The sequence below is a fragment of the Phytophthora infestans genome, genomic scaffold, assembly GCF_000142945.1.
Source record: "Phytophthora infestans T30-4 supercont1.14 genomic scaffold, whole genome shotgun sequence".
Classification (NCBI taxonomy): domain Eukaryota; phylum Oomycota; class Peronosporomycetes; order Peronosporales; family Peronosporaceae; genus Phytophthora; species Phytophthora infestans.
Genome location: NW_003303745.1, coordinates 1,988,760 through 2,015,790, shown reverse-complemented (window position 1 = coordinate 2,015,790; position 27,031 = coordinate 1,988,760). Strand labels below are relative to the sequence as shown.

Sequence of the window (27,031 nt, the reverse complement as noted above, 5' to 3'; positions counted from 1 at the left end):
CGATTGGTCCTTTCTACTTCCGTCATGCAGCGACTCGATCGCTTGTGGCGCTCCAGCTGGTAGCGGTAGCCTTTAATCCACTGACAGCACACGTCACACATCCGAAATGGTGGGGCTGGCAATCCCCGACATGGCTTTTGGAGGTGTCGACTAAGATTGTCGGCTCTGGAAAACTGGTGATGACACGTTTCGCAGACGTGCTCCAAGCTATCAGACAGTAGATCACAAATGTCGATCCTAATATTAATAAAAGTAATAAACATTTTTAAGTACATTGCAGTACGTTGCTACAAAAAATAGTCCTCTCACTGGTCGCACGTGCGATTCTTGGTCGTCGCACCAGTGGAGCAGGGGGCTTCGCAGTAAAATCGATAATGAAGTCTTATTGTCAGCAGGCGGCGGCTTCTACTGGTGCGATTTTTTGGCGGTATGACACCCAGAGTCCGCCTCTACATACCTACCCTTATTAGGCACGCCAGTGGGTCGCAATAGACCAAGGTTCATTTCTCATGTCGCAGTCCACTTCAAACATACATAATTTCGCACAAGTCGAGCGAAGTCCTACTTCTTCTCATTAAGCTTGTGAAACGCTCTCTGTCGGAGCTCGCAGGTGATCTGCGTGAGATCAGGAGATCTTGAGACGTCGTATGATAAGGATGAGATTGGGAAGAGTCCTTCACGCGAAGGTGAGCTCTGACGGAGAAATATGAGAAGGACGAGCAGTTAAGAAACCTCTCACAGGAGAGGATGCATATTGGATTGCCCAAGCAGACTTAAATAAGAACTAAATACAATCAGTCTTCAATCCTCCACACAGAGCACAAGTAAAGCGCCCAACGAGCTCCGACGATACCTCACAGCAACCAAACTCGCGTGATGTCCACGATACTGACGTCCACGGCCTGAACGTGGCTGCAGACCCGTTCAAGATTGTGGAGGGGACGCACGCTTAGGCAGCCGCGTCCTATGCTCCCGGAAGGGGAAGCCGGAACGCCAGCGCAAGCTCTGAACGTCTGAACAGGCTTGAAGGCCTCCTCGAAGGAATGGCGAAGCAACAAGCCCAGTTCATGGCAAACCAGGCGGAGTTTCAGAAGCTGTTGAAGCAACGCGATGACACGCCTTCCTTTGAGCATAAGTACGCAGGATCGAGCGCGTTCACATACTTCATTAAGGCTCGAGGCCGACGAATAAGAAAAGGGTAGCTTGATACGTCAATGAGGACAGTGCCACAGGTGATGCCAGCTACAGAGATGCCGACACCGCAGACGCAGAACGCGATGAACACGCATCAGCGGATAGATCCACCTACAGCGGAATAATTTGTTTTACCACTCAACTTTGGACTCAGAGTCCCGAAGCCACGCGACCTGGACTGGCCGGGCTTCGCGAAGTTCACAGACAAGGAAGTGTACCCTGGCCTCGATGCAGACTTCAAGGCGTGGGGACTTAGATGCCTACAGAGGCTGGCTGGAGATCAGCAGATGAGTGGTGGCGACTGGTCGGAGGAATTCCGAACCCTCGCACACTAAATGGCAAGCTAGACGGAACTGCACTAGTGTACTTTGAAAGAATGATTTCACTCTGGACGACGGAGTCGCCCACACTGGAGCATGTGATGAATCGGATGTTGGTTCCGTATATGACGGCAATTACGGCGTCAAAAGGATTGCAGTAGCTGACGGCTGAGAAGCAAAGCGTCAGGACGTGGGCTGAACATTTCCAGTACTTGACATACGGCTGAACGATCGGGGTGTTCTGATCTACACGTTCTACAATGCATATTCAAGTCAGCACCTGGCTACTTGCAGAGCGCAATGCTCACAAGGCTGAAATCGCAGCGCATGGATCACTTGCAGCAGGCTACGGAGTTAGTGGCCTTCGCGATTGAGTATGAGGCAAGCATGGCTAAGAACGAACAAGTACATGGTCATGGATGCTGTGGCAGCCGAGGACATGACGAACGATTCCACGGTGGCAGTCGAGGTGCTCAAACTTGACGAGGAATTGAGTCAGTATCCCGAGTAGGTGACACAGACACACACACGTGTTTTAAGTGTGATGAAGTGGGACATATCGCTACAAATTGTCCGGAAAAGAAGAATGGCGATACCCAGGAGATCAAAGTTTCGCTGGCAGTCGGAGCGGGCACGGACGTCGACACACATACATGGATCTTAGATAGCGGATCCAGTGTGCATCTGGTTAAAGATGCAAAACTGCTGAATGGTGCTGTCGACTGTGATGATCAGTATAGAGCAGCAAATGGACAGAACATACGAGTAGTGAAGAAGGGTTCAGTGGAGCTAAAGACGATCGTTGACGGGCAAGAAGCCGTGGTAGACGTTTCGAATGTCCATAACGCTGAGCACCTGTCTGACAACATGATGGGCTACGGTAGATTAGAAGAAAAGGTGTGTTCTTGGAGCGACACGGTGACAAGAGCTATATGGTACAGCAATAAAGTGATGTGCGAGTGTTCGAGGTCCACAGACAGCACAATGTACTGATGATTGATACTACAGGAAATACTAGTAAGAGAGCACGGATCAGGGCGGTAGTCACTCAATTTAAGGAAGCGCACGACTTACTGGACGATGCTGTGACGGAGACAGCACTACTGGAGCGGGAAAAGCGAATAGGGCACATCTCGTACGACACGGTCGAGCGCATGGCCGACGCGGCCGGCTCAGGTATCAGATTAACGAGTAGAAAACGATTGAACTGCTTGACCTGCGCACAAGGCAAGCAGAGTAAAAACAATCAGTCTTAGAAGGACACAGGGGCAAACGCACCTATTGATAAGATCGGAGGCGTCATTTGGAAGTGACATCAAAGGACCCATGATACCCAAGGACACACGCGGGAACAGGTACTTAATCAACTTCATTGATTACTCTACGAGCTACGTGAGAGTGTTCCTGGCCAAAAACAAGGTGGAGGCTACGAAGAAGGTCGAACACTTCTTAGTGTAGCTCGCAAAGGGATTTGACCGCAGAGCTCAGGACCGATGGAGGCAAAAAGTACACGAACGTGGATCCCTTCTGCAAAACGACTGAAGTACGTCGTCGGATTAGTGAAAGCGAGAACCAAGCATCTAATGGGAAGGCCGAACGAATGCACAGGGCTGTGTTAAATATGGCTAGATGCATGCTGTTCGCTAGTGAATTATCGCTGTACTTTTGGGGAGATGCAGTCGAGTACGCAGCGTACGTACCCAACCGCAGCTCATGCAGAGTCAACACCAAGAGAATGTCACCATTAGAGATGCTGACAGGTACGGTGCCGAATCTGTCCGATATCGTCACGTTTGGTAGTCCATGCACTGCATATAGAGACGTCGGAAAGAATACCTGGAGAAAACGACGAAACAAAAGGATGCAAGGTGTAATTACCCCAAGACAGGATATTGATCACAACGCAGCACATCAAGAACGTGGAGACCTTAAATGCGAAGCAGAATGCACATCACCAGGCTCAACTTGAAATTGAGGATCCAAAACTAAAGAAAATAGTCGAAAAACGGAACGAGACGACCGAGACGGAGTCGCATGACCTTGAGAATGCAGGAAAGTAGGACTACAGTTCGACGACGGGCAAGTCAAAAAAGAAGAAGGAACGTTCGAAGGGATCGAAGACTAGTAGGAAGAACAAGAATGCAGCTGCAAGGAAAGATGCTGTAGATAAGGAAGAAGCAAACGAAGAGCAAGTGTCAGCCGAAGAGCAGCAGCACACACGGATGCGTACGCGCAGCATGGGAGAGAAACACGTTCCGATAAGTGTCTGCCTACGAAGTGGGGGTTTAAGCTGAAAACCCACGCGGATGGTACCATTGAACGGCACAAGGCTAGACTGGTGGCTCGAGGAGACCAGCAAGAGTATGGCGTAGACTATACATTCACATTCTCAGCAGTGCTGGAGCTGGTGTCGATACTCGTGGTGTCACGTATTTGAAAGGTTCCAGCGCGCCACCGAGATGCTCCGAGTGCCTATGTAAAGGCCAAGAAGGAAGCTGAATTGATCATCATCCTGTTGATACCGCAAGGCATGGATTTTACTGAGGCACAGCTCAGAGCACTGGGCGTTACTAATAAAGATGAGCCCGTGTTGATCCTGGAGAAAGGACGTTATGGGTTAAAGCGTTCAGGTCGACTGTGGAATCACTTATTGCACAGCATCTTGGTGTCGCTGGGGTTCCAGCAGTGCTACACTGACAGCTGCCTGTACATCAAGACATAAAGAGATGACATGTCACTTGTAGGCATCTACGTGGACGACATCTTAGTAGCGGGAACGAGCGAGGATAAGGTCGACAAGTTCTTCGACGACATGCAGGTCGTGGAGCTAAAAGACTTGGGTGTGGTCTCTAAGTTCTTAGGGATTGCTATGATAGCAAAGATGGGTGGACGATGAATCAAGAACAAGTGATCCAAGAGCTATTGATAAAGTTCGAGTTGGATAATGCAGCGCCGGTATGTACACCAATCGACGGTGGACACAACGGTGAGGAGAATAGTGCGTTACTTCCGAGTAAGTGTGCTGGGAGCCCAAGACGACCAACGGTGCAGACGTTTCAGTCTCTAGTGGGCAGTTTGTTGTGAATCTCAAGATGTACGAGATCAGACATATCTTTTGCAGTGCACTGTGTGACCAGAAACGGGCATGCACCCACCGAAGTATTTGAAGGGAACAAAGAAGCTGAAGTTCCTGATGAGCACAAACAACCGTGATATGAACGACAAGGTGCTAGTGGAAGCATACAGTGATGCAGACTATGCATCAAACAAGTAGGACAGAAAGTCGGGAGCAGCAGGAGTACTCATGGTGGCAGGAGTAGTAGTAGCGTGGATATGCAAGAAGCAAACTTGCGTTGCACTGTCGACCATGGCGTCGGAGTTTGTGGCTGCGTCACAGATGACCGCAGAGATGCTAGGCACCATGGAGTGCCTCACGGAGATAGGACTAAAGCTACGAGAACTGTCGGTGCTTCACGTCGACAATCAGGCCGCAATTGCTTAACTAGAAGGAGAAGATTCATCAGGTCGAGCGAACCACATAGATACACGTTAAAAGTTTGTCAAGGACTTTGTACAGAAAAATGTACTGGGTGTGGAGTACTGCGAGTCAGTAATGATGCGTGCGGGCATCCGGACAAATGTCTTCCCTGCGCCACGACGTAAAGAGCTACGTGAGCTTGTAATTTTATCAGGATGACCTCCCGGGAAGGAGTGTCGGAACTCGCAGGTGATCTGCGTGAGATCAGGAGATCTTGAGACGTCGTATGATAAGATGCTATTACGAAGATTCCTTCACGAGAAGGTAAGCTCTGACGGAGAAATATGAGAAGGACGAGCAGTTAAGAAACCTCTCACAGGAGAGGATGCATATTGGATTGTCAAAGCAGGCGTAGATAACAACTAAATACAATGAGTCTTCAATCTTTCACACAGAGCACAAGTAAAGCACCCAACGGGTTCCGACGATACTCAACGCTCTCCTATACACCTTTGCAGCTCATAAAATGGATCAGAGACCATGTTTTGACGTGCTCACAAATACTACTGGAGACTCGATTGCAGACGTGCGCACAGTAGGGTTAATACTGATGTGGGGCTCGGAATCTTCTGGATATTAGTATCTAGAGTTCTTACATGTAAGAAAACATATTTTTGGCTAATATGTATTTTGCATTCTGCTCGAAATTGCTCTTTGATTGAGCGCACGCAATAGCGCAAATCTGTTATTAACAGAAAAAAATATGCGAGTGACTCATTGACTTGGATCAAAACAGCAAATTTGGTTGCAATTCACAACGAGAGTTACGTATAGGCTGGGATATAGTAATGCATTGTTAATAGTAAGGAAAAATGTCAATTAGGGGCCGTTCAAAGCAACCTTCTCTTGTTTTGATTGTATCTTTTGATCTAGCAGAAAGTAAAATTAATGTTTTTGGCACCAATCAAAAGCTGACACAATTGTTTACTTCCCTGGTTATTAAATTGTTTTACACCAGTTATGATGAGGACAAATTAAAACAGCGCATAAAACGTGATGGCCGTGCCAATTAGGGCCGCTTGATTTCACTATGGGTTGCTAAGTAATCTCTTATATGATACCTTATTAGTGGCCAATGAAAATAGATAAGCCTGAAATTCCGAATTGCTTATTGGCTAATCAAATCCTGACCACCGGCCCCTAATTGGCATTTTACCTTCCGTACATTTATTTAAGGCGGCTGTTGGAGGCCAGGATTGTTTACGTGGACTTGTACAAGACTGACGTCAGGATTAATCCTGGACATCAAAACCTACCTTAAATGAGTACGTTAAGGGGAAGATACGAGAAGATTTCTAGAGGACGGGTAAGATTCAAAATGTGTGGCGGTAAGTCGCTCAGGATTAATCCTGTATTCGTCCAAGATTAAATTCTGGATTGGGACTTATCACTAGACGAATGGATCTTTGCCTTATCTTTGCTATAGATGCTCGATCTTCTACGCAATTTGGGTGAGCTTGGTGATCAAGCATGAAGTCATTTGCCTTACCAAGACTCTAACTTCGTTTCCTACGTCCATTTCACTGCGCAGGTTGTGTAGGTGGAATGACATCATCCACATTGTCATCTTCCCTAGCGTTCGGGGATGGCTGTTTCTCTTCTTTGTTGTCGTTTGTCGTCGTATCTGCTGAGCTCTCGGCCACCACCGGAAGAAGCTGTCCAGACAGAAAGTAGTAGAAAAGTTCGAAACGTCTTCTCTTCAGCGAACTGTCGTTAATTTCCAAGTGTAGTCCTGTTAGTACTTGACGTATGAACTGCCAGCACACGTAAACTCCACAGCTATGCCCATCGAATTGGATGGGATTCATCATCTGCGCGATCACGTCATACTCATGCAGCGTCATACTCATGCAGTCCGCTAATCTTGATATGCGTCACCACAGCTTTACCGGTGCCCTTGTACGTGGCTTGATTCAACGGGTCGTAGTAGTAGATACGCTTTGAGCTGACTTTAACAGTAGCGCAACACCAGCGAAATTTCTCGAAGTTTAACGGCAGCATGACCGTGTCCACCCCTTCCTCCATAACTTGCTGTAGTACACGATCCCGTACAGCTTCATCAACAGGACGATAAAACTCATTTCGCTTACGCCTCGTTTTAGCAACACAGGACTGGAATCCTGCAAAACGACAGGATCGGTAATCCTACGAAAGCCGCGAGCATAATGCGCTTATGGCGGCATCTGTAAGCCACATCGGAGGAACCGCTCTGTACAGCATTGCGTAGCTGTATTCCATAGCATCCGGGAGGCCATCTATTCGTTTGTACGGGTACGTTTCTATAACTTCGGCTGCAACTTGGGCCCCGATGTGATGGAAGAGAAGGAATCCCGTCTTCAAGTAGCCATTTGCGCATATCCTGACCCAACTGTACAAGTTTTTTAAGTTTGCAACACGTTTAAACGTTTCGATCTGCTTTCGCGAGAAGCAGCCAACGTCTTTAATAACCACGGTTTCCACTGATTTGACGGGTTTGTTATCAGTTTCCTGAACTGGTTGAGACTGATCGATTGCAATGGCGTCTTCCTTCGAATTAGAGACCGGAAGTAAGCTCATGCATGCGTCCAACAGCTTTGTAGGGAGCAGGTAGAATGGATTCTGAATTAAATCAGGATTCTTCATCTTGTGCAGCTTTGGTTTTTTCTTGTCTGCATCTGCTTACTTCACAATAACACCAGACAAACGTCTCTCCACCTCACAGAGACTGGGTTGACCACGATCTAAACTATCCACGACGGCTAGTAGTGTCACGTCTCCAGCTTTTTTCCTGCCTTGCTCGGCCGCTTCGTACCATTTTCTGTCACTCCGCTCACCCGCCACAATCTTCTTCTTCTTTTTTTTGGAGCCCCAACCTTTCTAGCCTTCGGATTAAGTCGTATAGTCACGACGCTCTCTGGCAAATTCGTCGTTTGTTTCACATCATCAGGCTTGGGGCTTTCGCTGTGAAAACTATTGTCGTCACTGCTACTTTTGTCAAACTCCAGCTTCACCTCACCATTACTCGAGTCTTGTTTCTCTTTGACTACCGCGGCATTATCCATCACATGTTCCGGAATCTCCACAGCGATTTTCTTCTGCCGGACGTTTCTCCACTGCGTCATCATGAACCGCAGTACATCGTTAAACTCCGCAGGGCCTTCAATCTCAGCCAATTCGCTTGCAATTAAGTGAGTAGCACGGACTGCTTCCCGGTATCGCTCCGAATGAGTTGTGACGTTATCCTTGATGTTTCCAGAACAGTCAACGAATTTCTCGTACGCAAACTGACGTACTCGCTTGAGTTCCATTGATGTTTTCGTCCATCCGCCTAACATGGACAAATACAGGATCGATCATTAGTAAATACAGATTGAAAGAAGCTCAGATCCTGTACGTTTCCAGGATTTCATTCCCAACTGTATGATATCTCCTAAGACTTACTTTTCGTCTATTCGATTCCAAGGAATCACCGGACCGATCACTTTGGTGTGGCGGCGATAAGCTATCGCATGGCGGCAAGGCAAACCCATCGATGCAGCAAACTCACAGTCGCATATCCAATCATCGGTGCGCAGAGTATGCTCCTTGTTACGGCCGCACACTGTAATCACGCTTGAATCTGTAGCGTTCTTCTTGAAGTTGTACATAGAAGCCTTCTCCAAACCTAAAGCGTACTGAAGCTCAATCTGCTGAGCTACATAGTGCGTCGTGCAACGAAGTACAGTCGACATCTCCTCATCGTAGTTCGAATTGCGGAACTGTCCAATTCGAGTCAACCGGTACTCGTAATCTTTCTGTTTCCTCCGGTCAAATGAAACCAACGCCTTAATACATTTTGCCATACTCATCGACCCGTCAACTCCTTCCTTTAGTTTGCCAAAATAGCTGTCCAGCCTGTTGTTTGTATGGTTGTTGAAGTGGTGCAGCGTTGCCCGAAGATAGTACACCCAAAGCTCCGTGCTCGAGTGCCAATTCTTCTCAAAGTACGTGAAGAAGCGATCTATACCACATCGTTCACATATGCCCTTCAAAGATACACGAGCCTCGCTATACGTCTCTTTCGGAGACTGCGTAAACCATCTTGTGCACTGCGGCATCAATTTGACTTGCGTCGTCAGACGATATTTTGCCGAACTCCGGTTTAGATCGCATCTCCTTGAGGTATTTAATCACATGAAAGTGACAAATCAGGATACGCGCATCAGGAAAGTTTGCCTCTAGGACCCTTATTTCGTTCATGTCCTTGTCCAACGTTTACGCTCAGAAACTTGATACGGGTGGGGTGGAACCTCTTAATGTGTGAAATGGCTCTCTCCATATGCCAGTCCCCATTCGCTTCGATTAGAGACTATTGAACAACCGCTCCCTCTCCGAACTCGTTCATACACATGAACGTTAGAAGCTGATAATTGTATCTACAAATAATCATGGATTACAAGCTTATTAGTCCTGCACAAACCCAGTATAATAATCCGTCATGATATCCGACACGTACCGATTTGTCTTGTGGGTACAGTCTACTAGTAAGACCTCACTAAAACGCGCAAACAACCGCCGCATGTGCGCACTCGTTAGAGAAATCACTCCGGTTTCTCCGCAATCCGTATCTGCAACTGTCGAAAAAATTTCAGGATGAGCAGCCGCAAAGAGCGCCAGTTCTCTAGCCGTCGTTTCGTTGTCATTCACGTCTGTCTCAGAGGAGGAGTAATCTCGAACTAAATTGTCAACATCACCCTGCACGACGTTCTGGTCGTGTTCTAATAGATAGTCATAGATTCGAGAGCGTTTCGCGCCAACTTCCAACATTCCCTGCACACGGGCGCTTACCAGCGGGTCGAATACACCTCGCGACGTGGGGTACGTAGCAAAAGCGGCTGGAGAAACCTGATGGTTGTTAAAGAACAATCCACTTTTAACCTGTAGCTCCCACCACACTAAACTCCATTAAACTACGAAACGAAACGGACAGTTGGTCAGCCGGATGTGCTGTTGTGGCCGGCTGCCTTCACTACGGGACTTCCGCTTCTTCCAGCCGTGAGTGCAGATGTAAGTGCGCTGGTAGGGATCAAATCCCTCCGGTACCAGCTGATTCTCATCCAAGCCTCTCTTGGTCTTCTTTAGACGCTTATTTGGCTCAGCTTGAGACATTGTCTCCTTAACGGGGATGACCTGCATCGTCCGCCGGCAGCACTCGGTGAAGTACGACTGCCAAGCTTCCCATCTGGCATGGTATTTAACGGGCGGGTCAATAATCACAGTGGCTGCGTCGCTGGTACTTGCACTGTCATCCATTCGTTCCCGAACCTGTAAGTCTGAGCTTTCATCTCCCTGTTCTTCCTCGTCTATCTGTACTCCAGCCTCTGCAGCGAGATGATCCAGCCCTACCCGTTTGGCCGAGGCGTCACCCGTGCCCTCCTGCGCGGTCGGGTTAGCCCCGTCTTCTTGAACTGCGTCGACAGCGTCTTGTGGCATCTTATCGCAAGCGGTAGAAACGAAAATGAAACCAGCGAGAACTTATTTGGATCGGAAATAATCGAATCGGTAAGGAAATTTATCTTACAATCACTAACAGTTCCATGTAGATAATCATGGCCTCCAACGGCTCCGTTTATTTAACGCCTAATTCTGAAAATGCATGATGTATCAAAAGAAGATTTATACCTTCACATTTAATACTAGTTTTTGTAAGTAAAGGCCATCACATAGTGGTTTCCATTACAATGTAATGACCATTATGTATGGACGGGTTTCTCAATTTTAAATGCATAATGTATGGGAGCCTCGAAATTGGTAATGCGATTTATGCCATTATCAGGGCCATAATCGGAGTTCTTCGACCACTTATCGATTGTCGAGTATGGAGCCATCACGCAAGTACTGCTTGCGCCTCCGATCATGGCGTGGTGGGCGCCTCTGAATGCTGCTGGTCTCAGCGCTGGATGATTCTACATGGTGACGGATGCTGGACGAGGCAGGAAGCATGCACTGCAGCGGACTTTCGTGCTGTTCCTGCGATGGTGGTGATTTTGATATGAAAAAGGAGGTTGATTAGGCGATATAGCACTTTGAAAGTTCTTTCTTAATAAAGATAAAGAGCAAAGTAGAACCATGAACTAGCGAGCGGACGAGTGGTTGATTTATGCCACTTATTATTTATTAATAGAGACAGCGATGATGCTCAATAAATAATAGTACTGATGTCCACGTATCCTGAAACTCACAAGGATACTTTTGCAGTTCAACTCGATGAAGCCGACATCCTACGCAGTTCTGTTTAGCAGCTTTTCATTTGCCGACGATCTCGTGCCGTTGTCAGAGCCACCTGCACAACGAGAACGTTGAGTGTATCTGACACGCTTTGCAAACACAGCTTTGGTTCTGTATCAGGTTGAAGACCACGAGACCATTCCGCCGTAATCAGGCGGAAGATCCCTGCAACAACTCCACTCTTTCTTTCCTAGCGAAGCTATCCTAGAGATCTTTTTTAAAATTAATGAACACCTCAAGCCTTACTACTTTCATTTATTGATCTTTACATCGAAATGAACCTCTTCCTTTTACAGCGTTCTCTCGCAGCAGCACTACCACAAAAAAGAAGAAAAAAATTACCACAAGCGCGACCGCACAAACGTCGCAGCCCATCGGGTCGCAATATTTACTCGAGCTGCGGGCCCAGGAGGGTGGGCCTTGTCTTCCATTTCCACAGGTCTCAGAGCGCTGTCAAGCAGCTCCGTTCTTCTCTCCATCCTCTTGATCACTAGATCCACACGCCATCGTCCTTTTCCGCAGCTGCTCCAATGTCCGACTTGGACGAATACGCACGCAGCACAGGGTTGTGGTCGCTGCTGTTGCTCTTGACGGACGATTCCTTCTTCATCCGTGCGGCACCGTACGAGACCGAGAACTCCAGTGTGAGGAACCATGACATTTTCTCCTCGGCCGAGTCGAAGCACAGCTTGATGGTGCGGCTTCGGTTGAGCGAGCACACGATACCGAAGCGCTTGCCGTCCCACTCGTCCACAGCGCGGATGAGTCCGGACAAAGCGAGCTCAGCGTCGTCATCTTCGGACTCGTAGCAGCTAAAACTATCGTGCTTGATCACCACGAAAAAGCGTGTCCAGACATCGTCGTCCGTGAGACAGTGGGCCCAGCCTTCCTTGCTGGTGCGGTTCTTGCTGGTACGCGGCCGCTTGACGGCAGCTGAGAGCACCGCCATCCACGCCGCGTAGGCCACATGCGTGTCGGCAATGAGTCGCACTTCCTTGCCGTTCACCAAGTGTAGCGACAGTCCGTTGTTTTCGGTTGTGAGTGGCGTCACGTCCACAAACTCCAAGATGCCGCGCGCGCCGCGACTTGTGTTTTCGCTGTCGTAGTACGTGAGCATCTTGCCGTTTAGTGTGAAGTACCGTCGCGCCCAGGAGCGCAGCGTCTCCTTCTGCTTGCGCATCCAGCCCTGCATCTGGATCTCGTTCTCGTCCGACATACTCGAAGACTCGGACGACGAGTTGCCTCGCATCATGTTGCGGAAGCTGCGGCCGGTGGGAGGCATCTTGGAAGACACTCGGGATGAGTCTGGCGAGCGACGGCGATGGTGGCTCAACGAATAAGACCAGAAGCGCCCGGTGTTGCCGCTGGCTTGACTGTGAAAGAGGGAGCAAAGAACCGGGACTGAAAAAGAGAGTGCATGTACAGTGCACGACAGTCCGGCCTCATCCAAATCATAGTGAAATCAAGTGACCGCTTCGAGACATACAGACGGCTTGGTAGTATTATTGTGTCCGCTGCATCCCTGCGAAATCCGATCGCGGACACTTTTCAGTGGTTTCGACGGCAGCTTTCTGTCGCCCGACCATACAAAACAGCCACTATCTTTCTAACGGCTGATGTATGTACTTACATGGGGAATACGATATGACAGTAATTTATGTATCAAAGAGGAAACCTTTCTGTATCAGATACTGAAGGTCGAGAACGGCGCGCCCATTTTGAAGTTTCATCAGGCTTTCTACGAGGGGTGGCGATGCCCGCGACACCCAACGCCTCGTCCCGCGGACGTCCGACGTTATACCCCAAGTTCGCGTAGCGCATGCCCGAAGCTCAGATCGGTCATCAACATCTTGCTCATTTCCAAATATTCCCAGTGTTGCGCAATACCAAACAACGATGTCATTCTCCGAGTGCGAAGACCAGAAGGAGCGCGTGAAGGCCTGCTACGGCGACTGGTTCCAGAATCTGTGGGGTGGATCTTGGGACCGCTCCGAGTGCGAGCAGGAGACGCATGAGTACCGCCAGTGTGTGCAGGATGCGATCAAGCGCCGCAAGGAGCAGGGAAAGCGCAAAATCGACCGCAACGTCGACAACGACTGGATGGACCAAGTCAAGGACAAGTCAAACGAGATGGCAAACGACGCCAAGTCCCGAGCGCGCAATGCAAGAAACCGTGCATATGAGGAGAAGGACCAAGCCAAGAGCAAGGCGAAGAGCGCAGTGTCGAATGCGTCGGGTAAGGTGCAGGAGACTGCCGACTCGTGGACCGATACCATCAAGGGGTACGCCAAAAAGGCGAATGACACAGTTCTTGGCAGCGACGACGATTAAGACGTGAAGCTTGCGTATCGACGATATCAAAGCTAGCCGCGATTGCAAGCAGCTACCGAGCTGCTGCCTAGCTGTCGATACGGAAGGTTGGCTATTGCTGCTGTTGCCTTGCTACAAGTTGCTGATCTTCAGTTCTCCTCTCTTCTTGAATACAATACTTCTTTCCAACGTCTCGCCAGTTAATAGGTGCACGATTGCATATGATAAAAAATAATGACTTTTTAGTTTCGCTAAATGTTCGTGTTGCACTTAAAGCTGCTTGAGTACGGTATTTTGAATTTCTGTACAGTGGCAGATCGATCACATTGCAAGGTAGACAAGACATCCACCACAATACTTGGCATCCGCGTAACTATTTTCTCAGCAAGGCGGACATGTCTCCGTCAGCGAAGGGCGGCCGTTTAGAGTGGTTTTAATCGCTATTATAACCGTAAAAGGATTCGACTCGCCGTTTCGATCCCGCGTCCACTCGGGTGCGTCATGCAAGGAAAATAACCTGCTGGTAGGACTGTACAGTCATGCCCCTTCAACAGCCACCAGTAAGCACACCGCGACAAAGTACCAGTGTGTGACGGTCCGTCACACTGTGACGCACAGGCAGACTTGATCTCACAAGATCTGTACCACTGGTTCTACCAGTTGAGCACTCAGTTGCCCCTGGATAGTCTCCCTTTATCATCAGCTTGACATGCTTCGATGTCAAAATTCTCTCCAACGCTACTTCTCTCCCAACACTTTCGAAACGGTGTTGCGCAGTTGATGGGTCACTCACTCATTGTCCATGGTTTTCTCAGTCTAGAATCTATCTCAATCAGCTCACGCCACAATGGTGGCCCAGACATGGAGCTTCGGAGTAGGTTTCCCACACATACATTCACTCTTGTTTGATTTACACTAACTCTCTATTTGCATTGGTGATGCAGGACTCGAATCTGTTCTTCAAGTCGCTGTTCTGGCGGCTGGAGGACACCTCACACGACTCGCCAATCATCCGTAAGCCAAGCCAGAGCAACACATCTGCCTGGCCCACACTCTTCGAGCGGTTGCAACGACTGGACCAGCTCTTCCAGGCCTGGCATGGGCAACTCCGATCCTTTTTTACCAGCCAACGCTGTGACCAGGATCCGAGCAGCTCTCGTGTACGAGGCAAGAGCGTGGATGCCACAGAGCTCTCGGACGGCTACTCGTCCTGTGAAGAAGGACCTGGGGAGCACTCGACATTGAGAAGACGCTCATCCAAGCCTCGACCACGTAGCAAGACGCTGTCAGACTGCAGCCTCGAGGTCAACAGCAGTCGCAAACCTGTAACAGATCAGATAGACAGCCGCGCACCGACCGTGCGTCCTCCCGCCATGCAGATCTGCATCATGATCGTCGGTACCCGAGGCGACGTGCAGCCATTCCTGGCCATAGCTAAACGACTGCAACAAGACGGACATCGAGTACGCCTCGCCACCCACAAGATCTATCGAGAGTTCGTAATAAGTCATGACGTTGAGTTCTACCCTTTAGGAGGCGATCCGAAGGAACTAGCAGCCTACATGGTGAAGACAGGAGGCAGACTTATCCCTCCACTGAATCTGGAGACATTACAGAAGGACGTCCCGAGACAGATGGAGATTTTGGAGGACATTTTGATGTCGACGTGGCCTGCAGTGTCCGCTCCCGATCCAGACGGCGAAGCGCCTGGTGTCCCTGGCTCAGTGTTCAGAGCACAAGCAATTATCTCCAACCCCGTGACCTACGGACACATTCACGTAGCAGAGAAGCTTGGTGTGCCTCTGCATATCATGTTCCCGCAGCCGTGGGTGCCCACCGTGGCGTTCCCCCATCCCATGTCGAATCTGCCGTATCAAGACAAACCGCAGAAGAGAAATTATCTGTCGTACAAGCTCGTGGATCTGTTGATGTGGGAGGGCACGGAACGTATCGTCAACACCTTCAGAAGCGACGTACTGGGTCTGCCTCGTATCCGGAAAGGAGGTCGCGGCTCCGAAATGCTCTTGGACTTGAATATCCCGCACTCGTTCATGTGGAGTCCGTTGTTGGTACCGAAACCCTTTGACTGGGGCGATCTTTACGATGTTGTTGGGACAGTAACACTTACGACGGAAGCCTCGTCGTACTCGCCGTCTCCAGAGCTCGAAGCTTTCCTGGGTAACGATGGAGGACCCATTTTCGTTGGATTCGGATCGATGGTGCTTGAAGATCCTCACGCGACGACCAAGATGATCATCGAGGCAGCAAAGCAGGCGAATGTGAGAGTGTTGATCCAGTCAAGTTGGACAGATATGGCCGGTGATATGGAGATTCCTGACAACGTCTTGTTCATGGGAGACTGTCCGCACGATTGGCTTCTGCCACGTTGCTCTGCAGTCGTACATCATGGAGGCGCAGGCACTACAGCAGGAGGCCTGCTAGCTGGCAAACCCACTTTCATTGTGCCGTTCTTCGGAGATCAGCCGTTCTGGGGTCGAGCTGTGGTGAGTGCAGGCGTTGGAGTGGACCCGTGTCCAATCAATGAGCTGACGACGAAGAAGCTTCGAGCTGCGTTTAAAGAGCTGCAGAGCCCCTTCCTCCGCAATCGCGCTCTGAGACTGCAAAGGCGAATGCAGCAGGAAGATGGCGCAGAGGAAGCAGTAAAGAGCTTCTATCGACATTTGCCTCTGCGTCGGATGCGATGCGATCTCGACCACGAGGCGATGGCGACCAAGTGGAGACGGCAAGATGGCGTTAAGGTCTGTGAGCGTTGTAGCGTTCAAAGTAACAGCAAGGACGTGATTGAGTACCGGCCCGTGGACTACGCTGCCAGAGGCCAAGAACTGACGAGCGTCGCACGATTCACATGCGGACCGTCACCTCCTGGCGCTACTTTGTTCCTGCAAGAGGTTGGCTGGGCTGTCGCGTGCCTGAACCACATCGGTGGCGTCGTGCGGGACATCAGCCACTTCCTGCTGCTCTCGTGCTTCACGTCATGGGACGTCGTTCCGGTGAGATGAGGATCTGTCCTCTGCCGACAGAGGAACTTGTAGAGAGCCCATTCATGATGGGCTAAAAAAAAGTAGAGTGATCAAATTCTGTTTGTGAGTGATTGTAGCCATGTATGACGCGCTTCCAGCCGTCTCAGAAAATTCACCCGCATCAACATGGGTCTTGTTTAGGCCAGATTACCCGTGAACATAGCGTACCCATACAAATACCCAGTGGAACTTTCACTACAAGTATCCACAGTCCATCATTCCGCCTTCCACCCGTAGAGACACAAGGAACGATGCCTCACGAGTGCAAATTCCACGAGTGGAATCAGCGCTTCAAGGCCACTTTCCACAAGGAATCAAAGACGTTGGCCATCGCTCCTCCCCCTGAAGATGTCCGCACCGCTGGCATCGCAGTGCACGGACCCGATGGTCGCATCCGTCTGGACGTGGCGGAGGAGGAAGAAATCGACTTGGACGCTCTACGCCGCAGATCCAGGAGCACCATGGATGACGAGGAGGGTCTCCAGCTTGAGAAGGCCTCACTCAATTGGCCACCAGTACTCAACATCTGCATTATGATCGTCGGAACGAGAGGAGACGTGCAGCCGTTCCTGGCCATAGCGCAGCGACTGCAACAAGACGGACATCGCGTGAGACTCGCCACCCACGCCATCTACCGAGACTTTGTGACGAGTTATGGGGTGGAATTCTACCCTCTAGGCGGCGATCCCAAGGAATTAGCCGCCTATATGGTCAAAACCGGAGGCCACCTCATCCCAACGAAAGTCGAGACGATACAGAAGGACGTACCCCGGAACTTGCAGATGATCGACGAGATTCTGCACTCTACGTGGCCCGCAGTGTCCGCTGGAGACCCGGAAGGAGGAGGACCAGGCGTAAAGGGCAAACCCTTTCGAGCCCAAGCCATTATCTCGAACCCCGTGACGTATGGACACATCCACGTGGCTGAACGTCTGGGTGTTCCTCTGCATATAATGTTCCCGCAGCCGTGGGTGCCCACAACAGCGTTCCCTCATCCATTGGCCAATATGCCGTACTCTGGCAAGTCTCAGAAGAGGAATTATCTGTCCTACAAGCTCGTGGATCTGCTGATGTGGCAGGGAACGGAAGGAATCGTGAACGAATTCCGCACTGAAGTGCTGAGACTGCGTAAGATCCGCAAAGGAGACGGCGGTCGCGACATTCTACTGGACCTGCACATCCCTCACGCCTTTATGTGGAGTCCGGAGCTGGTCCCGAAGCCCAAGGACTGGGGAGATCTCTACGACGTGGTGGGGACAGTGGTGCTCAAAGGCACGGCCTCTTCCTACACACCGACGCCGGAGCTGGAGGCGTTTCTGGGCACTGACGAAGGTCCGATCTTTGTGGGTTTCGGCTCGATGGTGCTGGAAGACCCGAAAGCCACCACCAAGATGATCATCAACGCCGCGACGCAAGCGAAGGTGCGTGTGTTGATCCAGTCGAGTTGGAGCGACATGGCCGGAGACTTGGTGATCCCAGATAACATTTTCTTCCTTGGGAATTGTCCACACGACTGGCTGATGCCTCGTGTGAGTGCCGTGGTGCATCATGGCGGCGCAGGGACAACAGCAGCGGGGCTACTGGCTGGCAAACCGACATTCATCGTCCCGTTCTTTGGAGATCAGCCGTTCTGGGGCTGGGCGGTGCAGCGAGCAGGTGTGGGAGTGACGCCGTGTCCGATTGAAGAGCTCACGACGGAGAAGCTGCGAGTGGCGTTCAAAGCCCTTCAAAGCCCTGATATGCGGAGTCGCGCGCTGGAAATCCAGCAGAAAATGCAGCGAGAAAGCGGCGCGGACGAAGCCGTACGCTGTTTCTACCGACATTTACCCGTCCAGGACATGCGCTGCGATCTGGATCACTCTCGAGTGGCGACCAAGTGGTGTCGGAAGGACAAACTGAAGCTCTGTGAAGTGTGCGACTTTGTGATTGCCTCTCAGCCAGAGAACTTCGAGAGGAAGGTGGTGGACTATCATTTCGTCGACTACACAGCTCGAGGCCCTGCGCATGGCTTTGCTGGGGCTTCAGCCGGTGCAGCGGCGTTCTTCCATGAGTTGGGCGGTGCGTTCAAAGACGTGGTAGTTAAACCCGCGCGAGGATTCCGTGAAGAAGGCCCCAAAGGCGCAGTGATTGGAGTGGTGAAAGGCGTGAGTGGCCTCGTGATCCGCCCCGTGCATGGCGTCGCGTTGTTTGCAGACCATATTGCAGCGGGTCACGCGAATTACTTCAACGATACGGGTCGTAGGAAGCGTGGCAGTGTGTTCGACAAGACGTTTATGGCTGCTTTGGGGAAGGAAAACGGCTTGATTGACTCGTACACGTCTGGAGGCGCCTCTGAAGAGATCGAGACGCATCGCTGTATTGGTCCCAAGAAGGAGGTGCGAAGGAAAGTGGAGCTCAACGTGTCGGACGAAGTTAAACTCGAGTACCAAGCACGGTTCCGAGAGATCGTGAGTGAGCATCGAGACTCGCTTGATCGCATTGATCGGAACTCTTCCGTCTCCTTCAGCGCCTCGGACGCGGAGAGCGAATCATCGCCCAGAGACGGGATCCAAATCGTCTCTGCTGACTTCACAGAGTCTGGCAACATCGGCGTCAAGTTCAACGTCGGATCCAAGTCACCAGACGCTATCAGCGAGGCGAAGATCGAGGAGTGGCGTCAATATTCCAAACTGCAGAAGGTCAAGTCGGAGCGCATCCTCAAGATCTTCACGGGCACTAGAATACCGTCGATGAACATTTGTCTGGCGACGATCGGGACTTGGGACAACAACGTCAAGCAGCTTGTGGCCATAGGTATGCGCATGGCAGCGGACGGTCATCGTGTTCGCGTTGCAGCCAATGAAGAGTTTCGAGAGGATATTGTGGCACGTGGCTTGGAGTTTTATCCGCTGGCAGGGGCAGTGAAGAATATCCACGACTTTATCAAGTATCTGCACGACACGAAGAACGCCAACGTCATCCAGAAGCACAAGGCCGGGCGCCCTGTTCTCGGGCCGCTCAAGGACTTCGTGTACTCTTTGTGGCCAGCAGCAAATGGCGCTGACCCGCACGGACGCGGTCATAACATCCCTGGGGAACATTTCCGAGCCGACGCGCTGTTCTGGCATCCGCTGCTGTTCGGACATGTCCACGTGGCGGAACGACTGGGGATCCCACTCCAATGCTTCAGTTTGGTGCCTTTGTCCCCCACGTTTGCCATGCCGCATGTGCTGAGTGCGTTTCTCATGGACGACATCAGTCAACTGGGACGTGAGTTCAAGAAGACCAACTGGCTGTCGTACGGAGTGGTGGATACGGTGCTGTGGCGAGGCATGGAGGACATTGTCAACGATTTCCGAGAGCATATTGGGCTGAGAGGCCACTGCAACCAGGCTAGTCCTCTCGCTGACTGGCGTATCCCGCACGTGTATCTCTGGAACCCAGCATTACTGCAGCGGCCAGTGGATTGGGGACGAGAGCTCAGTGTGGCAGGCTACGTGACGCTTAAAGACGAGCGCGAGATGGAGAAGATGCGCAAGTTCAAGTGGAGTCGATCTCTGAACGATTTCACGCTGGAGACGTGCCACCCTGTGCTCTACTTTGGCGTGTCGACGTACTGCTTGGAGTCCGTACAGGTCGATCGACTCCTGCTGCAGATCGATAAAGCAGCCGAGCAAGCCAACGTTAAAGTCATCTTCCAAGCTCGCGAAGGACGAGCTGGTCACGCGCTTTACCACACGGAGAATATTTACGAAGTGGAGAGCGATTTCCCGTATTCGCTGATCCTTCGCAAGGTGGCAGCTACGATCCACTGGGGCGAGCCAGCTATCGTGGAAGAGGGTCTCGCAGCGGGCAAGCCTGTTGGAATCTGCGTCAGTGTCTCGTCCCAGTACTACGCGGCGTGTATGTGTGTGACTGCAGGTGTCGGCATCCCGCCTATTGACTTGAGAAAATGCACGATCGAGTCGCTGGTCTCGTCCTTCAAGCACGTTCTGCAGCCTGAAATCCGAGACAAAGCGCAGGAAGTCGCCAAGACTTATCAACCCGAGCCGGCTCTCGAGAAAGCTGTCGAGACTTTCTACATGAACCTGCCGCTGCGAGCGATGCGCTGCGATATTGACGACGAGAAGGTCGCTCGAATCTACGACCCTCGCCTGGAACTGAAGCTCTCTTTTGAAGCCTACATTGCTATCCAGCCACTTCGAGCTTACGACGACACGGACGACATTTCGTACAAACCTTTGTGGTACGATGGTCGCCGTCCAGCCAAGTTCTCGCTTCGAGACATTGCTGGAGATCAAGAGCTGATCGATAAGAAACCCACCCACGGATTGGAATCAATTCGCAAAGCTCTGACGTCTTTCGCTTCTCATGACTCGACCGACTCGACGGCACCTGAAGCGCCTAGATCTGTTTTGTCGAGACTGACAAGTCGAGTTGCTATGGTGGTGGAGAAACCGCAGTACTGGTCAACGGCAGAGGACGAAACCAAAGAGAGTCACGCGATCGTGGCGGCGTACGAGAGAGCGCTCCAACAGCGCGCAATGCAACAGCCAAAGTCAAAGCCAAGGCAAAAGTCAAGGCGCCATTGAGCTGACATCTCTATCAGTAAGGGACACATCCATCTAGACACAAATCTACCGAGTTACCGTCGTTGTCCAAGCCTTATAAGACGTAATTCTCAATTTTAATTAGAGGAAAGCCGTTTGAATTACAGCGTTGGAGCTGGAAAATATGACACGCTCGTTGGACTGTTTTGCCGTATCGGCGACTTTAACTCATAGCTAGGCAGTTCAGGTATTTTTTTTTTCACTTTCTAGCTTTTTCTGACACTGAATTACAAGGTGTGCTCAAGTTTGGATGAATTAATACTTCGAAGTATGAATTCATCCAAACTATGCAACAAGTACTGCTACATTTCCATAAATCTACATACTTAAGTTTGTTTTTAATACAATCTAGGAGCGTTAATCGTAAATCTTGACGTGATACCCTGCCGATATTAGAACTGACAACCAACATTCATGCGCTTTCGTAAGGCAGCAATACAAGCTGGAGGTCATGCGTAAGGCAGCGGTCTTACGATTTCTAAGAATGATGAAAAGCATTGCTCAGGTTTCTATTGGCTAATCACTGGGGTGGGCATCAACGGCCTTTGTATGGGGCAGCGTAAGAAATCTGCCTTACGTAGAAACCAGTGATATCATTGGCAGAAACGCGCTCGATGAGCTCACAAGGAATCGCTCGTGATCAGCGCCAGGAAGTGGACGCACCTGGCCAAGAGAAATTAGATGGGGATGGCGTTCGAGCACGATGCATTTCTGACGGCACCATAGCCCAATACCGCAGCTATCTAAAAGGAATTCGCCAGTGGGTGTTGGCAAACAAAAGCATAGCCAACCCTCAACGCTTCTTCGACGCGTCCGGAAATCTCGACCCGAGGAAGTTCAAGGCCAAGGACTTTGAGGCGTTCCTCGTCGACAAGCAAGATAAACTGACGACTAATACCCTCGGAGGGTATAGGAGCGCAATGAAGGATCTGTATCGACGCCACCAGTTGCCCCTCCCAAGCGAGTACGGCGAGAAAATGACAACGCTTTTTTCTGGTCTAAAGCGCTTAGAGGCTGATCGTGACCAAACCGGTCAAGGACGCGGATCTGGCAAACGGCCACTTACATATTCACGATACGTAGCGGTGTGCAAGTCGACTCTAGCTCGAGATGATGGTGGGTTTGCCCATTTATTCCTGACAACGCAGTGGAACCTAATGTGCCAATCAAAATCTGTGGAGACTATCCAAACCTCGCACTTGGTGGGTGCCAACGACAGCCTCGGCATTGTGCTACACAAAACAAAAACATTAACCAAGAAGGAAGCGGTCCTAAAGATCCACGACATATCTACGCTAATCCTGGGTCGCCTGTGACGTGCTGGCTGACTGCATTAGGGGTTTATTTAGCGTGTCACCCACGGCTTCAACCCGGTGCCCTTTTTCCAGGCTCTAATCAAAAACTACGGCTCGGTAAGGCGCTATCACAGTGCCTCAAGGATGACTTTGATGCAAAATTCCTCGGTACACACTCAATTCGCAAAGGAGTGGCATCATATGCATCGGGTGGCTCCACTGGTGGCCCTTCTATCGTAAGTATCTGTCTTCGCTGTGGTTGGTCCCTTGGAAGTGTCCAAGACAGATATTTTCGCTATGAAAGTGCAGGGAACCAGTATCTCGACCGTGTTGTAGCAGGCCTACCGCTTAACAGCAGTAAATTTTCCTCGTTACCGCCTCATTTCGTCGACCCCAGTTACAGCCAGGTTAATGAGTGTGTTCGACGGATGTTCCCCTCTCTTGCTGCTGACGGGAAACTAGGACAAACTCTGCAGTTGTGTGTCGCTGCGCTAGTGAACCACGCGGATTTTCTTCGACAGCAACTACCTTCTAACCACGCGCTGCTCTCAACATTTTTATTCAAAGACGACTCCGTAATGACTAGCCTGATGCAGCAGGTTATAACGTCCAATTCGCCCTGGATGCAATCCACTGGTATCCCACCTCATATTGGGATTTACAAACAATTGACGGACCTACGCGAGTCAATTAAACAATTACCGGAAACTTTGCTCAGTGGAGTTGAAATTTTGCTCGATGAAAAGGGTGTTGCGGCCGGTAATATCACGCGGGACTTGTTAGCACAAACAATACGCCAGCTACTTGCAGATGCTGGCATAGGTGTGCCATGTTCAGCAACTCAGCCCACAAAATCTCCTTCAGAAAGCAGTCAAAATGTACACTTCTGGGGCGGCAAGTTCCATTTCCTACCAGCTGACTTTGAGTTTCCCAGCACAGACCCGCTCACGGCGTGGATGTTATGGTGGTTCGGAAACAAAACGCTAGGATACCCACCGCTTTACCGAATAACAAGCCGTGAACTGTCAAGCCGGCAAAAAGCCAACACGCTTTCAGAATGGAAAATGTTCGTACACCATATCACGGTTGAGATCGAAAAAGCGACTGGGTCTGCAATAACAAAGATGCACACAGAGACAGAGGCTGAGAAGTTATTCGCACAAGGCATGGACAGACTCAAGTTACTCCCCACCATTCGGGCTCGAAGGAACACGCAGCTTAAGGTGAGTACCCTTACTCGCCTTATACGTGAAGCGATAAAAGCAGACAGTCCGAACGCACTGTCAGAACCTTTTCGAAAGCGCAAACGCGCCAAGCGGAGTGACCCGACGGTAGGATAGGATGCGGGGTACCAAGACATCTTACCTTGCACGTGGGGCAGCAGTTACAGGCCTTCTAGTCATTTATGATCAAGTTACCCACCGACGCCACTTATCGCATGTATTTTAACCAATCAACACACATCTCTATATCGTCAGAAAACTGCCTTACGATTTTTCCTCACAATTCATTGCAGTACACGAAGCACGGAAAAATATGTCTTTGTCGCTTCTGATAATTCAAGGTACGAGTAGGAAGCCCCGATAATAGCAGGTATGCACTCCACGAGAACTCTTGGCTCAACTGCCTACACTCTGAAATCAGCTTATGTGCACGCGAAAACAATCCCCACCCGGTCATCGAGGCAACTGTTAAATGGTGGCTTTTATAAACTCTGTCATCTCGTGATTCATATATCTATCTCTAAGCTCTGGTGTTGGCCGCAAGAACGCGTAATCATGGGGAATTATCAGATTTCTGATAGATCTTAAACAACAATGTCGATTCTTAAGCTGTCGGCAGTAAGATGCTTCGCTGGTAAAAGCTCGAAATTTCAAGACAGACGTTGTAAGTGCTTCTATTCAGCGTCACATATCTATACGAGTGCTTTGCTATAAAAAAAGGATGGCTCCTATCATGAGGACTAATTAAAATTTCGCAAAGAACACCGAGATGTCCTTGCATGATGCATTTAGCATTTCTAATTGAATATTGTGTTTTAGATGCCGTTTCGCTGCATAAGATTGGCTTCACGAAAAACCTACTTAAGTGCAGATTCAAAAGTCAACACTGTTTAATGTGGCCATGGGCGGTCAATATACCGGTATGCTCTTTGCCACGAGTTTGAGTGCATGACACGTATCTTTACGTGTCAGTATACTGTAGTGCTTGCACTCTGTCAGACGTACAGCAATAAGAAGCGACCACCTTTTACTTACTTTTAAGTACTAAAGAGTAGACTTCACTGCATCATCATCTCTCGGGGGTTAGCTAGCGGACCCGACAATTTGCTGCTGACGAAGCCTACGCCAACAAGAAGTCACCAATTGTGAGAGAGGCAGACGATTCCATTTGGTACCTTAACGACTACTAGATGTCTGTTTGATCCTAAGCCTGGCTAGCAACGCCGGTTCCAGGGCCTGGTCCGGTGGTTGTACGGGGCTCTTCTTCGTTGGAGACTTCTCTGTGGGTATTTTCTCCAGTTGTTGTAGGCATAGCAGGAGTCTTGTCCCACTTTCCAGCTTCTCTGGTTGTCTTCGCTCTCGTTTTGCGATTGCTCGTAGCTGTTGCTGACTTGTCGACCAGAACTCCAGCACGCTGCTGTCTATGGTGACGTCCTCCTGCTGGAAGACGACCCGGTTCCGCTGTATCCAGAGGCTGGTCGCGCATATGCTGCACATGACCCGCCACATTCTCTTCCACTCCTTCTCATACTGAAGTTCTTCGTCCGGATGGTCTCTGCCAAGGTTGGCTTTGACTACCTTCGATAATGCCGGCGCTATCCTACTTGCACATGCTCGCTGGAAATGGTCCAGCTGTTGTATCCTCCATTGCTCTCCAGTCCAGTGACAGACTAGCTTCTGCCAGCATGCTTGAGCGCAAGGGCAGTCCCACAGGAGGTGTTCTAGTGTTTTCTTTTGTCCATGGCAGCATTGTAGCTTACGGCAGCTATTGTCTAACGACCTGCCGTCGTGATAGAGGTTGAGCTGTCGGAGTGCCACCCGATAGCTGACCCAAACTTGATACGCCGTAAGCTCATTGTTGTGAGCCCAGAGTTGCTTGGGAGATTGCGCCATGGCCGCTGCTTGCCAGGTACTCGTCAGCGCCACTTGTTGCAACCGAGCCACTGGTGCGTCGAGCTTGATGCCTTCCCCTCGATACCGTTTGAAAGCCTGTTTCTTGACTGCAGCTAGAACGTGCCGGCTCGCCGTTGAGTCCGGCACCTGCCATGGGAATCCATGCAGTGTCGGATGGGCTTGAAAAACGATAGTCCCTGCTCTTTCCTGCCGTTGGAGTTGGTGGATGTCTTCCGTTGTGGTGACACCCGCCTGAGTCGAGTTACTGATGACTCAGTGAATCCCGTTCGGTTGCTGCTCTAGCTCGAGCTGTGTCTTCGGTGTATCCGTGGCCCGGATTGCTCGAATCCTGTGGCTGTTCAGTATGATCCACTTGTAGTCGTTCTGGAGTTCTGGGGGGTGCCGTATTGTTGCCTCTGTTCCGACCCGCAGTGTGGTGCCTACGTTCAGGGGCGTGATACTGCAGAGGATGGCGATGCCCCACCGGCGTAGCTTCGGTTGGAGATGGCTTGTTGCTGCCGAGAATGGGATAGTCATCGTATACACATGATCACTCCTTCTCTCAATGTGGAGAGCCTCCAACGTACAGCTCTCAATTCGGTTGTATTTCCGCCTCGTCAACATTGCTCCTGTTTCATCTACGATGCTTCGGTTGTCGTTCCAAGTGTAGATAGGCCAGAATGCCTCCTCTTCTGGCGTTCTCGAGCGCTCTTTCTCTGGGAGAGACCTCTTAAGTTCCACATGCCATTTTCCACTCTCTGTCCAGCTCACTACAGACGTTGCGACTTCTTTTAGCTCTTGGCGCCTCTGAGGAGTGGTGGTTTCTTCGTCTTGCACGGGTGCCAGCCAGCTTCCAATGAGCTGTTGGAGCGTGTTTCCAGGCGTGGCCATCTTGCTGCCTTGACTGTTTCTGCTGTCCTGCCGTGGGGAGACACCTTTCAACCAAGTCTGTGTAGCTCCTCTGAATGCCCACGCTCTCCATGCGGCGTAGTAGATATCATGACGTTGGACGAGCCACTGAATTGCGTGCTTCACCCGTTGCGTTTTGCAGGCTACCTCGATGGACGCTAGACCTACTCCTCCGGCTTGTTTCGGTGTAAATAGGAGTCCCGGATTAATTTTGTGCCGGCTTGATTCTGCACTGGTTAAATGTTGCCAGAGGAACTGTTTTTGAAGATTTCGGAGCTGTGTGGCCGCCCAGGCTGGCATTTCAAATGCTGCCGCAGTGAACAAAATCGAAGGGAGCATGATGACATTGAGCAGGAGGACTCGGTTCTCCATACTATTCGAGATGTGGGCGGCAGTCGCCAATCGTTTTTGCACCGTGCGTATCCGCGCTGCCCAATTCACTTCTGTTAGTGGCCCGGTGCCAGCTTGGTATC

At 50.4% G+C, this 27,031-nt stretch overlaps 3 protein-coding genes across 3 annotated transcripts; 2 read left to right on the top strand and 1 right to left on the bottom strand.

Moving 5' to 3' along the window:
- Nucleotides 1-11,788: 11,788 nt before the first annotated feature.
- PITG_09298 (uncharacterized protein) lies at nt 11,789-12,673 on the bottom strand (the record flags this gene model as incomplete). Its single annotated transcript, XM_002903537.1, has 1 exon — nt 11,789-12,673. One exon carries the CDS (start codon nt 12,578-12,580, stop codon nt 11,789-11,791), a length of 792 nt encoding a protein of 263 aa, XP_002903583.1.
- A 494-nt stretch (nt 12,674-13,167) lies between these two features.
- Nucleotides 13,168-13,864, top strand: PITG_09297 (uncharacterized protein; the record flags this gene model as incomplete). The annotated part of the gene is made up of 1 exon (XM_002903536.1): nt 13,168-13,864. The coding sequence occupies one exon, from the start codon at nt 13,195-13,197 to the stop codon at nt 13,627-13,629; it is 435 nt and encodes a 144-aa protein (XP_002903582.1).
- A 591-nt stretch (nt 13,865-14,455) lies between these two features.
- On the top strand, nt 14,456-21,220 carry PITG_09296 (sterol 3-beta-glucosyltransferase, putative; the record flags this gene model as incomplete). The annotated part of the gene is made up of 3 exons (XM_002903535.1): nt 14,456-14,482; nt 14,553-16,619; nt 16,727-21,220. 3 exons carry the CDS (start codon nt 14,456-14,458, stop codon nt 21,218-21,220), a joined length of 6,588 nt encoding a protein of 2,195 aa, XP_002903581.1.
- Between the last annotated feature and the right edge of the window lie 5,811 nt (nt 21,221-27,031).